Source organism: Acanthopagrus latus, chromosome 9, assembly GCF_904848185.1.
Source record: "Acanthopagrus latus isolate v.2019 chromosome 9, fAcaLat1.1, whole genome shotgun sequence".
NCBI lineage: Eukaryota > Metazoa > Chordata > Actinopteri > Spariformes > Sparidae > Acanthopagrus > Acanthopagrus latus.
In genome coordinates, this window is record NC_051047.1 from 3,637,099 (window position 1) to 3,653,129 (window position 16,031).

The following is a 16,031-nucleotide window of genomic DNA, read 5'->3' on the forward strand; positions in this document are numbered from 1 at the left end:
AAGGTGGTGTGAAAAGAGGAGTAGTGGTATAGTTAAAATAAGGATATTATTACACATTGTGAGACTCTGAGAGAGGACATTCATAGTGTCAGTTTGTCACATCAAAAAGTGTCAGGAAGAGTTGCAGTGCTCAGACCTTGGCCGCTCTCTCACCTCCAGGTCGAAGATATTTGACCATCAGCAAGCACTGAGGAAACACAGGTCAAGTCTTGATTTTCCAGTCATGAAAATCATCAGTACGGTTTACCAGCTTTGTTCTCGAAATAAGATCATCGGAGGAGACTGAAACACGAATCGATAGGAGAGGAGTTTCCCTTTTAACATTTCTGAAAGGAGCATGTGTAAAACAAAAATAAAAGGTCCAAGGATTGACCCTTGTCTGCCTCCAGATATTTTCACTTCAACAGTTTTAGAATTAAAGATGATGATAGAAACTTACATATTCTTTGAAAAGGAACACATTTAGTGAACTGTTACCATGGTTATGTCAAGAATATGATTATAAATATTACAAATATTTGTGTTGGAAATATATGATTCAGACTCATTTGCAAAGGACTTGGATTCACAATCTGGGATATAGAACAATCTTTGTATGAAGTCTGCCAAGCAGACTGTTAATCTCTCCCTCTAGTATCAGGAGAGCCCACAACAATGCAGCTCAAATCAACACCATGATGAGCATGCTGGCAGCTGCTGTTCCATTTGTCATCATCTTTGGCTATAAAGACTTCATGCAAACCAAAGACTTACCAAGCGCAACATTTGCATCATCAAAATAAAGGATGCTGGTTATTAGCATCTTTGGATGGTTAGCAAATATGTTTAGCTCAGCATGAAAAGCTATCAAAGGTTAGCGTAGCATGCTTATCAAGATTGACATTCAAGTGCTGAACACTTTGAAAAGATCAGTGTTTGCTTGCCACACTGGGTGGTGGCTTTGCCATGACTGTAAAAATGGTTAGGTAATTTAATAGTCCACATTCTGCTGCCACCATCTGCTCGCTAAGTAGCTACATAGGACCTCATATACTACGTACTATAGCTGTATGTTCATGTTAGAAGGCACAGTATAGTTATGAACTCAAATGGACATCATTGTGTTTTTTTCATATTCAAGTGCAATACACCTGTTTAAAGTGATCATGTCTCAAAAAACTGATCATGGCTGCATGCCATTAGATAAAGGACTGATGATAACACAGTACAAGCTTTGAATTGCTTATATATAGTTATGCAGTGTTCTAAACAGACCACATGGCATACAGCAATAACAGAATGCCCATTACAATCAAGAGACTTGACTGTGAACACTTTTTGCAATAACAATGCTCACAATTGGCAATCTGGCAAAGGGGCAGAGGAGAAAATAGGGAGAAACTGAGCTTAATGGGTGAAATCGTGGATACTATGAAAGGCTGAAGGTGCTATTCCTTTCTTGTTCCGAGTCCCTGCTCATGCACCGATTGAATAAATCCGAACATTGTGATACACAACAAATACTTGAGCCACAAACGCTGACTGCCGGCCCTAGCACGAGTGGGTAAGGGCCATAAGCTGACAACCCTGTGATCAGTAGATGTCATCGAGCCCAGCATCACTGAGAAAATACTCATCAGTGGTTATGTCCCTCCAGCATTGAATTTGTTTTATTTGACGTGCCTAGCAATGGAAAATTGGCACGGTAATCGAAATATAAAAAAAAATCAAAAGACAGTTACAAATAACCCAGTGATGGACAATGAAGCACCGAGAAGAAGCAGGCTCCTAAACTGATAGTGTCTGTGGTTTTACTTGTCTTTGACTCTCACGAACAAAGACTTCACAGAAGCACAAACACTGAAAAACAGGATGTTAACACTGCTGACTCTAGCTACCCCAGATCATATCAAAGAGCTCATTTTTAAGACATTTTTTGCTGATACAGACAGTAGACACATACAGATGCCACAGATTGCAGTGACAGATTGAGCAAAACAACTGAAATCAAGACTTTTTCTGAATACATTCAGTTTCCTTAGAGGAAAACTAAACTGCAGACAACCAAATCAACAGACAAACAAAAACTTTTCTTCACACTTTTTATCCCATTTAATAATTAATCTCTAATTACAAAGCCTGCATACATTTATTTTAAAGTAAAAATGACTAGTTATTTTCAGACTGAGATTTTCAACAGCTACAATAAGATCAACACATTTATATGCATTGGAGTGCAGTAAATTTATAAATAATTCCACCCCAAAGGGTTAGTGCTTGACAAGTTGGGAATTCTAACAAACTGGACCTTTAAAATAATAAAAAAAAGATGTCCTCTAGATCAGTGAAAAGTTCATTGCCAGAGTCTGTGCGCTGGAGGTTTCAAGTTTCCACATCGAGTTTCCACATTCCACATACTGTAAGTTCCGTGATGAACAACTGGCCTCCAAAGTACTTGCGATGTCACAACACATTCTGTTTGTAAGTACCTGTTTTAAAGTGAGACGTATGGTTTGCACAGAGAATCTTCTATCCTCTATCAGCAGAAGAAAGCAGCCTTCTAGTGTCAAACTCGTTCAGCATTCTGCTCAGTGAAGCTCAAACATCCAGGTGATGGGACAACAAGCACACTCATGTTTTTATATTTAGTTCAAAATAGGGCTGACAGGACCCATTCAGCCTGTGTAGTAAGTACTTTCACTTTTCCTACTTCCAGTACACCTTTGTTCATGTAGGAGAGATCTTTTATACTGGAGTACATTTAATTAAAGAGCAATTCCAGTATTTTAAACCTGGGCCTTACATTTACATGTTTTGGTGTGTAACAGATTGGGCTGTACTCTGGTACTGTACTCCAGTAGACCACCTCAGCTGACCGCCACAACACCAGAAACACCACAAAGTCTCGCTCACAGAGAAGTCTTGCTATGAAAGATAAGTTTTGTTTCAGTTGTTGCCTCATCTAGACCATCAAAACCAGTTGACTATTCAGCCATGAGTTTGGAAGTCATTTTTTAGCCCGCAGTCCTCGAGGTCAACTCCATACTCGTCTCTCCAACTCTGACTCGCATTTTTCCACCACTGACTTCCTGCAACAGCGTACCTCTTGTGAGATATCAAAAGGACTCACTAACAAAACAGATCACTTATATTAAACAAAAATGTCTGTCTCCAAATTGTTTCTGTAATGTTGTCACACACTTAGAAGACACTTAGATCTTCAGTCACTTGTTTAGTTTAAACTACATAACAAAAATTACATTTAACAGAGACTTTTTTTAACAGATTTTTTTCTGTGTTCTTGGCTGATATCATGCCCAAATATGACGTTGTCATATATGTTGCCCTGAAAACCATTTGGTGCGAGACTTTTTAAACATCATTGACTCTTTTAATCTCGTGCAGTCTGTAATTGGGCCTACACATAAACGTAGTCACACACTTGATCTTGTTTTATCTTATGGTTTGCCTGTTCTTAACCTGGAGGTCTGTGACGCTTTTTTCTCGGATCATATGCCTGTAGTTTTTGAAGCTGCTGCTTGCTGTCGCACAGTTAAACCTCGCGCTGCAGCTTGCAGAGTTCGAGTTATTAACCCTTCCACTGCTGCTCACTTCTCCGCAGTTTTCACTCAGAACTGCGGCATTCCTGAGTCTGTGTGTGAGGATACAGAAGCTCTTAACTCATGGTTTCTTGACACCTGTCAAACTGCCTGTCATTATCAATCCACTGTGAAAGAGGCTTAAAGAAAATATTTTTCTGATATTGTTCTTTTAAACTGTCATCCTAAGCCTTGTGTGTTGTTTAAAGTTATCAACTCTGTTCTGAATGCACCACAGACTGGAACTGAGGCCTCCCCTGCTGTGTGTGAGAACTTTCTTCACTACTTCATTGATGAAGTCACTTCTATCAGAGCACTTATTTCACCTCCTGCCTGTTTGACATGTTGCCTTTTGTGCAGGATATCGTGGGTCATTTGAAGCCCTCAGGTTCTCCAGATGATACTGTCCCGCCCCGATTTTTTAAGGAGGTTTTTCCCACTGTTAGGCCATCGTGTCTCACTGTTATCAATAGCAGTCCGTCCTCTGGAGTAGTCCCTGTAAATCTTAAACATGCAGTTGTGCAGCTTTTATTTAAAAAAAAAAACCTGGGTCAGATCCTACTGTTTTGGCAAATTACAGGCCTATCTCTAAATTGCCTTTCTTCTCCAAAATCTTAGAGAAGATTGTTTATTCCCAGCTCATGGACTTTTTGAATGAACAAAATATTCTTGAGATTTTCCAGTCAGTTTTTTTTCTTTGGCACAGTATCGCAAGCCAATGTTGACCAATTTGGGTGTAAAAGTGGACTCAGCTGTGGTGAAGGCTAGCTTTTTACAGTTAAGGCAGCTGGCAAACATCAAACCAGTCCTTCTGAGACAGCACTTTGAGACAATAATCCACACCACTCGGCTGGATTACTGTAATGCACTTTAAATGGGGGTTAGTGGGTCCTCCATTGCTCGTCTTCAACTGGTACAAAATGCTGCTGCACGTCTTTTAACTGGCACAAGCAAGTATGAGCACATTTCACCTATTTTAGCTTCACTCCACTGGCTGCCCATCCATTTTAGGATGCATTTTAAAATGATTTTATTTGCTTATAAAGCCTGATTTTATGTGTATACATGCATATTTTTATCTGTTTTATTTTTTTGTGCAGCACTTTGTAAACCTTGTGTTTGTTAAAATCGTGCTATATAAATAAAGTGGACTGGATTAGATTGGATATACAGTAATTTAAGTAATTTACAGAGAGAAGAAGAAGAAAGCAAAGAGTCACATTTTAGAACCAGGACTTTGAAATGTTTAGCATGTTTGTTTCAGGATCTACTTGATGATGCTGCTGATGATGATGATAATCCAATACTGAAGTAGTTTCAAATTCACTTTCTCTTGAATCAATTGACTGACTGATCATTTCAAATCTGGATTGACAGTGCTTTTTTTTATTTTATTTTTTTAAAATCTTTTTAGGCTCTTTTGGTTTATGGATATTCTAAAATATCCCCTGTAGTGGCAACCTTTTTGACAGACCATTTAATAAAATCAGGACTAATGATAATTGATATTCCAGGCATATACATACATCATACACATTCAGGGTTTTAATGACAAAGTGCCGAATAAGTACTCACAAAAGTCATATACCAAATGTGAACCTGAGATTTCTTAGAAAAAAAAAAAAAAAAAAAGCTTTTACATGTAACATTGTTGATAAACTGGTAGAGGCAGATAGTAGATAATAATACAAATAATAATAATAATAATAATAATAATAATAATAATAATAATAATAATAATAATAATAATAATATATGGTATGATATGATGTGATATATAAAGAATTAATATGATACATACATACATACATACATACATACATACATACATACATACATACATACATACATACATACATACAGACATACACATAAGTAATTTTGGGGCCCAGGGAAAAATAGCCAGATTTAAAATCAGTCCCAAAAAGGGATGTTAACTTTTAAATGATAATATTTACCTAATATTTAACATGTAAAGCCAGTGAAGGAAAAGGAAATGAATGCGAGCACTGACATCCTGCTGAGAATTGTTTCTTTTTTTGCCCGTGTGTGGTGACTGAGGTTTACTGGACAGCTGCGGTTTGGGTGTACTTTTGATTTTTGCAGTCTTTGCCAGGGACCTGCATGTTCTGCTTTTGGTTTAAGTGCAGGTTTCATTATTGTTAGATCCATGTGGTGGGGCCCAACAACATGAAATTGTGACTGCGTTAACAACGCTATTTCAGCCAGGAGACCGAAAGAAAAGGAAAGATGTACCTTTTTCAAAGAGTGATATAAATCATAATCATAATCTCAGTGTTCATAATAACAGTAAATAAAACAAAGTTTTGGACTATGGGAGAACAATGAATAATAAAACAAGTAAATATTAACAAATCAACCATCCAAATGATATCAACAACTGGTTGATATCTCTCTCTTAGTAGAACACTGAGAGAATCTAGGCACTCATGCTATGGGAGAGTGTTATAGTGTGTTGTGGTTAATTATTTTCTGTTTTATTTTGCAGTTATATCCAGGTAGTGCCCACTGTTCTGTGTGCCTCCTTTGGTCCTTTGCTCCTCCCCAGCCTCCTCCCCGTGAAATCTGCGTAACAGCTCTTATTCTCTGAATACGTGATTGTGGTGATTACTCTCAGTTGCAGGAAATCTGACACACCCCGCAGGAAATTGTGTGATTTACGCTTTCCTCTGCTCTTAAAAAAAGACAGAACATGAGAAGCCATTGCATGACGAAAGTTAGCAACAGGAAACAGTGCCACCCACAGAAACTAAAAAAACAAGCTGAGTTCCAGTTGATAACTGTAGAGTGAGAGATATGACAGCAATTAGGAACAGGCACCACAGAAGCAAAGACTGCAGTGAGATCAGCATTTATTCCAACCTCACAGGTTCCCCTTTCCTGTTTAATAACGAGTTCAGCATCAGAATGAGCTGTTTGTGACTTATGTAGGGTACCACTGGTGTCTGTGATCCAGTTTTGAACACACCGCGAGTGGAGCAGAAACGCTGAGATGTCAGGTAGCAGCGTCAACATCTTCATCATCTTCACAATTCATCTGAGCTTCATCCTCCACCCAAGCCATGGTAGGATTATTCATCTTACCATCTGCCAATAGGAATTTACATAGTTCTTTTCTCTTTTTTATATATTAGTAGGACCAATAATAGTATTTTATCTAAAGACTGAATGTGACTTCCCCAATCACCCATTGCCTTAAATATGCGTTTTTCTTTATACAAGCTTTATTGTGAATTAATTTGTAGTCATTCTGACACACAGCAGCCACAGCCAGTACATTAACATACGCTGACAAAGGGTTCTCAGTTATTCAGTTCATGGTAATTCTAAGTGCCACGTTGCAGGCAAGTGGACTTGTTTCAGTTTCTTGAAGACGTTTCATCTCACATCTGAGAAGCTTCTCACTGAAGAAGCCTCTTGGACTAGAGGTGAAACATCTTCAAGAAACTGAAACAAGTCCACTTTCCTGCAACGTAGCTCTTAGAATTACAGTATAAGTCTTGACTCTGTTCAGTCAGACTTTGCTCTTCAATTTCTTACACAGACTGATTCAACTTCATAAATTAAATCTTAAACTATTCTCTAATGAAAATTAGTGAACAAAAGAAAAGTTAGATAGATATGAATGTTTTGATGAAATGAATCATTCTCATTCAACAGGCTTTGAGGTGATTCAGCCAGACTACCAGACTGTAAACTCAGACCGGTTAGCTTCCATCAGCTGTGAACACACCGCAAACGTCACTTCTGTGGAAGATGTTCGACTCAATGGAATACCACTGTATGTGTCTTGGTTTAATTTAATTGATAGTATTCATGGAATGGTTATGAATTAAAATTAAAGGAACAGTTCACCCAAAAGTAAAACACTCAGTCATTATCTCTTCATCCCAATTCCAATGCCATATGGTTTCTGTGTCCACGAAACAGTTCTGGAGCCTCACGGCAAAACAGCATGCTCCTAAATAACTGAAGTAGAGGAGGACTTGTTTTAAAATGTAGGATAATGACTAAGTTTTTATTTTTGAACTTAACTTATACTTGATGAACTTATCCTAAAAATGAATGAATGCTTTTCCACATTGAAGTGCATATACTGTTTTTTCTAATTGTGTTTTATTGTATTCATGTCCTTTTGAAAGTCCAAATGTTTTCCAAGATTGATACCACTGTCATGTCTGCACTCAGCTAAAGCTGCTAGCTCAGCTTAGCGTAAAGACTGGAAAGTTCATCATTTTATGGGGGGTTACTGAGACTATTTCTTGATGGTTGAAGAACTTGTAAGATCATATTCACACTGTTCATTGAAGTCAACTAATACAACTTAATATAGAAGTTTTCATTGGTTTAAGTTAATGAAACTCAATCTTTTTTTAAATTTTCATACCACCTCAGAACTTATAAACATGAGTTCTTAGCAAACTTCTAACTGGAAATTTTTTGATTTGAATCTAAATTTTTTGAAGTATGAAAACACTGGACCGAAACATGGCTACATTCAGATCAGGCTTTTTTATGCAATGGGAATGTGCATGTGGAAACTCTGCATTTTACATCTGAGTCAGTCGACTCTGCAGTATATACAGGTTTTTATCACCTTGGCTCCACTTTGATCTAAACGTTAGACTCGGATGAGCAGGCTAATTTCTGCTGGGCGAAGTGAAGACACATTGTCAACATCGGGTGGTGTGTGTAAATAAGTAAGAATTTGAGATGTGGTCTATTGTTGTTTTCTCTTTGCCTTACCTGCGAAAGTAGGAATGCGGTCATAAATATAATGGAGTAGAAGTATAAAGTAGCATAGAATAGAAATACTCAAATAAGAGTATGTCAGAATTGCACTTGTACAGCTGTTGAGTAAATGTACTCAGTTATGTTTCACCACTGAACATCAGTTTTCTCATCAAAAAATTGGCAAGAAAGTTAATAAGTGTATTTCCAAAAATATTGAATTATTCCTTTAAATCATCTTCTAATCCAATCATAGATCAAAGACTGGGCCCTTCTGGTAGACGTACTCTGTCTAATAAGTCTTTATTTATTTTCAGGACAGGCACTCAAAAAAAGTTGCTCTGCCAGAAGGGAAAGGATGACTGTGAGAACATCATCATGCATCTAGAGAATCCCAATAAGTGTCTTTTCATCATATTGAACATCGGGCCAGAGGCCATGAAAATGAAATACCAGTGTGAGTTCACAGTGAAGGAAAATGGTCTAGATCGCACCGAAACTGGGGCACCAACCACACTACTGCCAGGTATGTTTAAACTCTTTGGAAGATTTGTACTGTCTCTGTAATACAAATCAATCAGACAAAAATGAAAACAATATGTACTTCCTGGTTATTAATTCATGGTTAAAAAATCCTCTCTGAGTTCACTGTTTTTAAATGATACTAGAACTGAGTTTGAGATTGTGCTAAAAGTAAACAATGCATCTATCAAACACATTGTCAGTGTGTTTGTGTAAAGTGGTAAAGCATAAACAGGAAATCACGTGACTTTGTTTTTATTAGGTGACAAGGAAGCGGTCTCTACACCTCATCCTTCTCCTCCTACTCCTCAGTTTGATCACTTGAGGTGGATTCTGATTGGTCTGCTGGCTCTGATACTCCTGTACAGCTGTATCGTCACCTCCTTCTACATCAGACTGAGGGTGACTATCTGTCCCTCTCACTTATTGTCATTAATCATTGTTTTCTATTTTTTCTTTTTTACTTTATGGACAGTGATATGTTGTGGGTTCTTTCTTGTGACAAATGCACTTACTGTAAGTCACTTTGGACAAAATCAAATATTATACTTAAAATGCTTAACTTTTCAATTTTAAGCAACTTGATACTTCTGCTGCACTCCATATGTAAATACTACTAAATAATACTACTGCTACTTCTTATAGGTTCAATATATGACAATCACTAAGTAACCATCAACACCTCAGACCAAAATAAAATTAGAAAAAAAGAAAACAGCATCTGAAGACACTGTTCATTAAACACAGATCAAACTTTCAAACTGTATAGTGCTTATAAATCATTATTCAGAAACATATTTTAGGGTTAGGGTTCAGCTGTTATATATTAAAGTTTGTGACTCAGCTGCCATGTTGTAAAAGGATGCTGGAGGACAAGAAGGGACAACAACTGGCGGGTCATCTTGACAACGTCAGTTCTGCAATGGAACTTTCTATTTCTTACAGGTTCAGTTTTCAGTTTTATGTCGTGACAATGCTATGCCTATAGTCTGGTTCGGTGTAGGCACAAAAACTCATTGGTTAGTGTCAGTAGTGGAGCTGGATTATGGGGGGTATGGAGCCAGATCAAAGCCAAAATGTTTGTTATTCTGAAAAAAAAAAAAAAGTGATTGAAAAATAAAATATGAAACTGAAAGTTTTCATCTTGAGCCAAAAAAATCTTAAAAATAAACATATTTGTAGGAAAAGGTTCATTTCAATTCAAATATAACTTTGATTTAATTCTGATGCTCTTTTGAATAACTTATTCATTTAAAATGTTCACCTCTATATCATTTCATAATTGAGGTCTTATTTTTTTCAGTTGCAGATTTTATGTTTTCAGATTCAAACCTTATTATCTTATTATTATATATTTTTCACTTTCACTTTCAGATCCTATTTTCTTTAAGTTTCAGAGTTCTGGCCCATAACAAAGAAGGCTCAGGGCCCTCTCCAATTATGTTGCTTTCAGGAAATGACTCAACGCTTTCTCTCCACTGTATTCACATGATTAGCAGTGAATTAAATAATGCTCAGGACAAAGTTACATTAAACAAGCTGTTTTAGACCACTCTTGGCAGTTGTCAATATATAAGTGCAGTAAAATATGCCAGATTGTGAAGTTTAACAGCCATGCTTTATGATTATGTTTCTCAAAGTCCCCACATTTCCTAAAGGTAACATAATAAAGAAGGGCCTTCTTTATTATGTTCCCCAGATCAGTGCCCAAACTCTGAAACTTCTGAAAGTGAAAACATGTGAAAACATAAATCTGCAACTGAAAAATATAAGTATTAAGTAAATATGAAATTATACATAATTGAACATTAAGAATAAATAATTTCATGATCAGAATTAAATCAAAATAGTATTTAAATGGAAATAAACATTTTCCTGCACATTTGATTTTGAAAATGTTTTTTTATAATTAAACTTAGAGTTTCCAATTATTATTTTTATCATTTTCCTATATAAGTCAAATCATATTTTCGAATTAACAAACCTTTTGGCCTTCATCTGGCTCCATACTGGGGCAGGGGCAAAAAAAAGGGGTACCATTGTGTAGACAGTCTAGATTTAGTTGGGGCACTTTGTCAAGTTATTTTTCGCTGGAAAGGCACTTCACCACATTTTGTCCACTTCAAGGGCACTTTATCACACTTTTCCCACTGAAGGTTAGCCTAAAGGGCACTTTATGTCATTTTGGTTCCCTGGAAGGCCACCAAAGAGAATACTACATCATATTTTACCAACCAAAGTGGCTCCCAAGAGCGCAATTTTGCAATGTCTATTTGAACATAGGGCCACCAGTATCTAAGGAAAATGCCATATTGGACTTAAAAAAATCTGCTTTCGTTCACCACAAACATAGCTGGAGGCTTCAGCCCCTTTGTATAATTCTGAAGAAGCTTTTACTATGTACATTACTCAGGGACACAGGTAGAGGAACACATATGTCAAATTGCACATTGCGCACATTAGCTTCCATGTTATACATTTAATCCACATGTTTGAAATAAACGTTTTTAATAGTGTCAGCCCAATAACTTAGATAAGCACTAAAATAGCGGCACTCCAGAAACCAAAACACATCAGTTTACCATTTTATCTGTTAGGTTTTTTCTATTCAGTTATCAAGCTTCACTGACTTTCTTGTATATCTAGTGACTCAGTAATCCTCCATGACTCTATCAAAAGTACAGGAACAGCACATGTTGTCAATCTTTTCAGCAGAAGTGGAGGCTTGTTTTTCACTCTTTGACCTGTGACTAAGAAAAGAAAACCCCAATTTGCATCTTTTCTGTCTCTTACTTACAGTTAAGCAACGGAGGCCCAGAGAACTCCACCTATGTAGTCATGAGGAAAGCTCCTCTGCCAAGGAATCCAGCTTTCGACGTTTATTGCAGTTAGCAGAGTCATCCCTCATCACCTGCCTCATGCTGGATGTAATGAGATGGAAAACATGGACATCTCAGGAGGAAATTTGGAACCATTATGAGACTGCTTTTCTCATGCAGCTGGTATTCTAGTTTCTATTCTATGCTCTATTTAGCTTTGCATCTCATCTCTTACATTACATGAGTTTTAACAGCAGGGTGAGACAAAGACTGTTCGAAGAGACTGTTACTGTTATCTCTGCTTTTACAGTTGTATGTAAATGACACCATGGTATGATGCATGATATATTTTCTTTATGGTTATGTACAATGAATTGTTAATATTAACATTTTCAATGTTTCCAACATCCATCTTGAAGGAAACTAATGCTTACACTCAGTGATGTGTATCTCTATTTATCTGCTGACTGCTACTTCAATAATTCTATTCCATTTTTTTCCTGATTCAGATTTTGTATTACAATTTATTCCTTAATTATAATAATTTGCATTATTCTTTGTGTTTATGCACTTGCACATTAAAGTTTGATAACTATTACTACCATTTTCTTTATTATCATGCAGCTTTGCTGGTCACTGGTTGGTCTCTGTCCAATCTCTAGCAGCAAGTTATGGCTTCACTGGTATGGAAAGCATGGTGGGAGAGGTTCTGACACAGTTCTGAAAAACAAGGCAATTTTTTGACAAATTTCTGCTTTTACTAATCATCAGTGGATGATCCTTCTTCTGATAGGAGGAGAGACCTGCAACAGGCCAGCCTACTACACGTCTGGGTGTTGATCAGTGTGATTCTGTCACTTGAAATAGTATACCATTAAGTAGAAGACGTCAATAAATGCAAAGATAACGAGTCAAAATTAAGTTGGACTGTCCTCCCTCTATGTTGCTGTAATTGTATTCACTAGCAAATGTATCAACTATTCCTTCTTTTTGTCTCAGTGTCTGAATGTTCTGTTGTCTTTATGTCTGTTCTCAGTATCCATTATGTCACCTTCAATTATGTCACATTAAATTTTATCAATGAAAAAAAAAAATAAAATCAGACAACCTTTTTCCTAAATTGCCCTTTAAAAGCTTAACAGTAAATATGGAGAAAAAATACAAGACAGTCGCTAAGCTAAAATGATACATATTTGTTGCCTACAACATGCATGCAGCAAATGTATGTTTAGCCACATTTCAAGTCCACATGTCTATTAAAAGGCAGGTAATAGTATCATCTATTAGGGAAATGATCTAGATCATACCAAGACTGTTGGATGTAAAATGAGATTCCTGGGGTTAAATATTGAATTGTATTTCACTGTAAATATGCACTTCCTCGTTATTTAGTGGAATAATCCTCTCTGAATTCACTGTTGTAATTCAAAATGTAACTACAAACAGATTTGAGATTGTGCTAAACATTGAAACGTGTACCTAGGTGAGAAGGCAGCAGCAGGTTGCATTTTAAATGTAACATCGACAATGGACAACAGAGGGAGACACTGTTTGTGTTACAGACGCGTGTCTACACCCACAGTACATTGCATACTGTAAAGACACAAGACAACATCAGCTGCCATTTCAGGATTTTTTAATGCTTTATTTTTGTACAAAAAATCTGTTGGAAAAAAATATAACACCATGTTGTATATAAGCTTTGTCACAGAGATCACATAACCCATTCTTTAAAAATTCAAAAATATCAGACCCTTCAGGTCAAGTATAGAAAAAAGAATACATCATAGATTTAAGCAGAAAGTAGGGACAATACTGAAAGAACTACTATAAACTGCAATGGACTGATGGAATTATTCCATCTGTTATGCACACATATGCCAATCTAACATATAACAGGTGTACTCCTTATTCTACCTTTGCATCTTTTTAAATCATCATGAAAAGTACTTAACACCACACCACATTGTACTTGATAATGGCCTTCAGTGCAAAGTTCATGCAAGGTTTGCAATGGGTCTGACTCTTGCTCCTGTAGTAGTCCTCAATCATATTTCATTTTAAGGGAATAAGGGATCCTGAGCTACAGCTGCCCTTGTTTCATTGCTTTATTCATTTTGTTTTATTTACTTAGTCACTCTTGTTACTCTTTTATCTTATAATTTTCATTAACCATGTGTTTGTTATCTTACTGAGTTTTGAGGGGGAATAAGTTGTATTGTTCTTGCTTATTTGAAAACTTTAAGATAAAGTGTAAGTATAGTATAAGTAAATGATTAATTGTAATTCATACTCAAGCCTCCTGGGTCAAACTCCCAAGTTTGTTTGATCAATCCTTCAACCCCAAACTCAATCCTACTCAGACTTTCTCTGTCTTTACACAATATCACCAAACATTTATAGTATTTCTACACATCTGTTCTTGCACCCCTAACTGTCCATCATTGTGAGTGTATACTTACTGGAATTGTAACTACATCAAACAATATTTGATTCATATTTAATCAGTGCTGTTTCCATTGGTCGGTCCCATCGGCTGAGGTTGCATCATGTGTTGTTGTGTGGATTTCACATCATATGTTTACTCCGGAGCATGGATGTTTTCCTTCACACCTCTAATTGGAATGATCCCTCTGAGAATAGAGCTTGCAATCATTTAACATTAATATACAAAGGTGTGAATCTTTGACGAATGACAGTCATTAAAGAGCATCCACATATAGTCTATGTGGATGTTTGTCTTGTTAGGCAGTTAGACACAGAACCAGTCTCAGGGGCATGGGTCAGCCAGGCAGAAGATGATTGAGAACAGAGCTCAAGTTACGTAGGAGCCAATGGGGGCTGAGCCCCCACAAGGTCGGTCTGAGCTCCCATGAAAACAGTAAAAATAATTAATCACTATTACATTACCAACAACCATTTTTTAATCACAAATAATACAACAGGCTGAAAGAAAAAAAAAAAATCCAGAAGAACTATGGACCGTATTTTCTCAGAATGACAGTGACAATGATGTGTGTGTGTGTGTGTGTGTGTGTGTGTGTGTGTGTGTGTGTGTGTGAGCGTGTGAGTGCGTGTTAGAGGTCATTGTGTGTGTATATATGTGTAGCCAGGTTTACACATCTGTAGCCTTGTAGTTTTGTGTGTGTGTGTGTGTGTGTGTGTGTGTGTGAGCGTGTGAGTGCGTGTTAGAGGTCATTGTGTGTGTATATATGTGTAGCCAGGTTTACACATCTGTAGCCTTGTAGTTTTGTGTGTGTGTGTGTGTGTGTGTGTGTGTGTGTGTGTGTGTGTGTGTGTGTGTGTGTGTGTGAGCGTGTGAGTGCGTGTTAGAGGTCATTGTGTGTGTATATATGTGTAGCCAGGTTTACACATCTGTAGCCTTGTAGTTTTGTGTGTGTGTGTGTGTGTGTGTGTGTGTGTGTGTGCATGTGAGTGTGTGAGTGAGTGAGAGTTAGATGTCATTGTGTGTGTGTGTGTGTGTGTGTGTGTGTGTGTGTGTGTGTGTGTGTGTGAGTGTGTGTAGCTCTATGTTGGTAGATCAGAAGTTGCAATGAAATCCGGTTTACACATCTGTAGCTTTGAAGATTTGTGTATCTGTGTGTGTGTGTGTGTGAGTGTCAGTGAATGTCAGTGAGTGTTAGAGGTCATTGTGTGTGTGTGAGAGAGAGTGTGTGTCTGTTTATGTACATTGTGCTGGAAAGCATAAATGGTGACCCAATGCACCACTAAATGTAGCCGGGTCGAACTGACCCGGGAAGACCACAGGTGCTCATTAATTTTACTTGCAAAGAGCACAGTAAGGAATCATCCATGTAATTTTCAGGCAATTAGATAGAAAAAAAAAACAAAGTTCTAACATATAAACATTTGAAGTCAGGTCAAAAAGTCCTGAAGACAACAGGAGGGTTTAGCCTGGAAGTGAAATGCACTGGATATAACCAAACAGTAATACTAATGTTAGTAGCACCTTGAATTATGGCCTAATAATCGTCTTCTTAGTTACTGATCAATCTGAAAGCTGGGAATTTGTTATGATTTGTCACATTCTCTAAGTTATTTGACTTTAAACTTAAAACTTAGAAGCATAACATTATCCCTGCGTTTGAGTTCCCCACCCTGAGCATACTGTGAATACATCTATGGGGAGTTTGCAAGCTAAGCTGATTGTTGATTTTCGAACTACAGCTGGACAATAAAGTTGTAAAGTTAGGTTGCAATGCTGGTCTCTTGTTTTGAATTATGGGTGAACACTCAACTAATGTTTCTTATATTAGGAGCTATGTCACGGAAGGCAAAGATCAGCAGCAAGTGATTCGAAAAAAGGCACCGATTATTTTGAAGGGCTTTTAGCCCAGCT

The 16,031-nt window shown here is 37.1% G+C and overlaps 1 protein-coding gene across 1 annotated transcript; it reads left to right on the top strand.

The window, feature by feature from the left end:
* The first annotated feature begins 6,361 nt into the window (after positions 1–6,361).
* LOC119025260 lies at positions 6,362–12,269 on the top strand. Its single transcript, XM_037108642.1, has 5 exons — positions 6,362–6,664; positions 7,260–7,380; positions 8,648–8,856; positions 9,115–9,254; positions 11,652–12,269. The coding sequence occupies exons 1-5, from the start codon at positions 6,592–6,594 to the stop codon at positions 11,742–11,744; spliced, it is 636 nt and encodes a 211-aa protein (XP_036964537.1). The 5' UTR covers positions 6,362–6,591; the 3' UTR covers positions 11,745–12,269.
* Positions 12,270–16,031: the final 3,762 nt, after the last annotated feature.

Excerpts from the sequence above, each read along its gene's own strand:
- LOC119025260 (XM_037108642.1), top strand. The coding sequence starts at position 6,592 with ATGTCAGGTAGCAGCGTCAACATCTTCATCATCTTCACAATTCATCTG. Across the intron at positions 6,665-7,259 it reads CATCCTCCACCCAAGCCATG|GCTTTGAGGTGATTCAGCCA; the intron begins GTAGGATTATTC and ends CTCATTCAACAG. Across the intron at positions 9,255-11,651 it reads CCTTCTACATCAGACTGAGG|TTAAGCAACGGAGGCCCAGA; the intron begins GTGACTATCTGT and ends TCTTACTTACAG.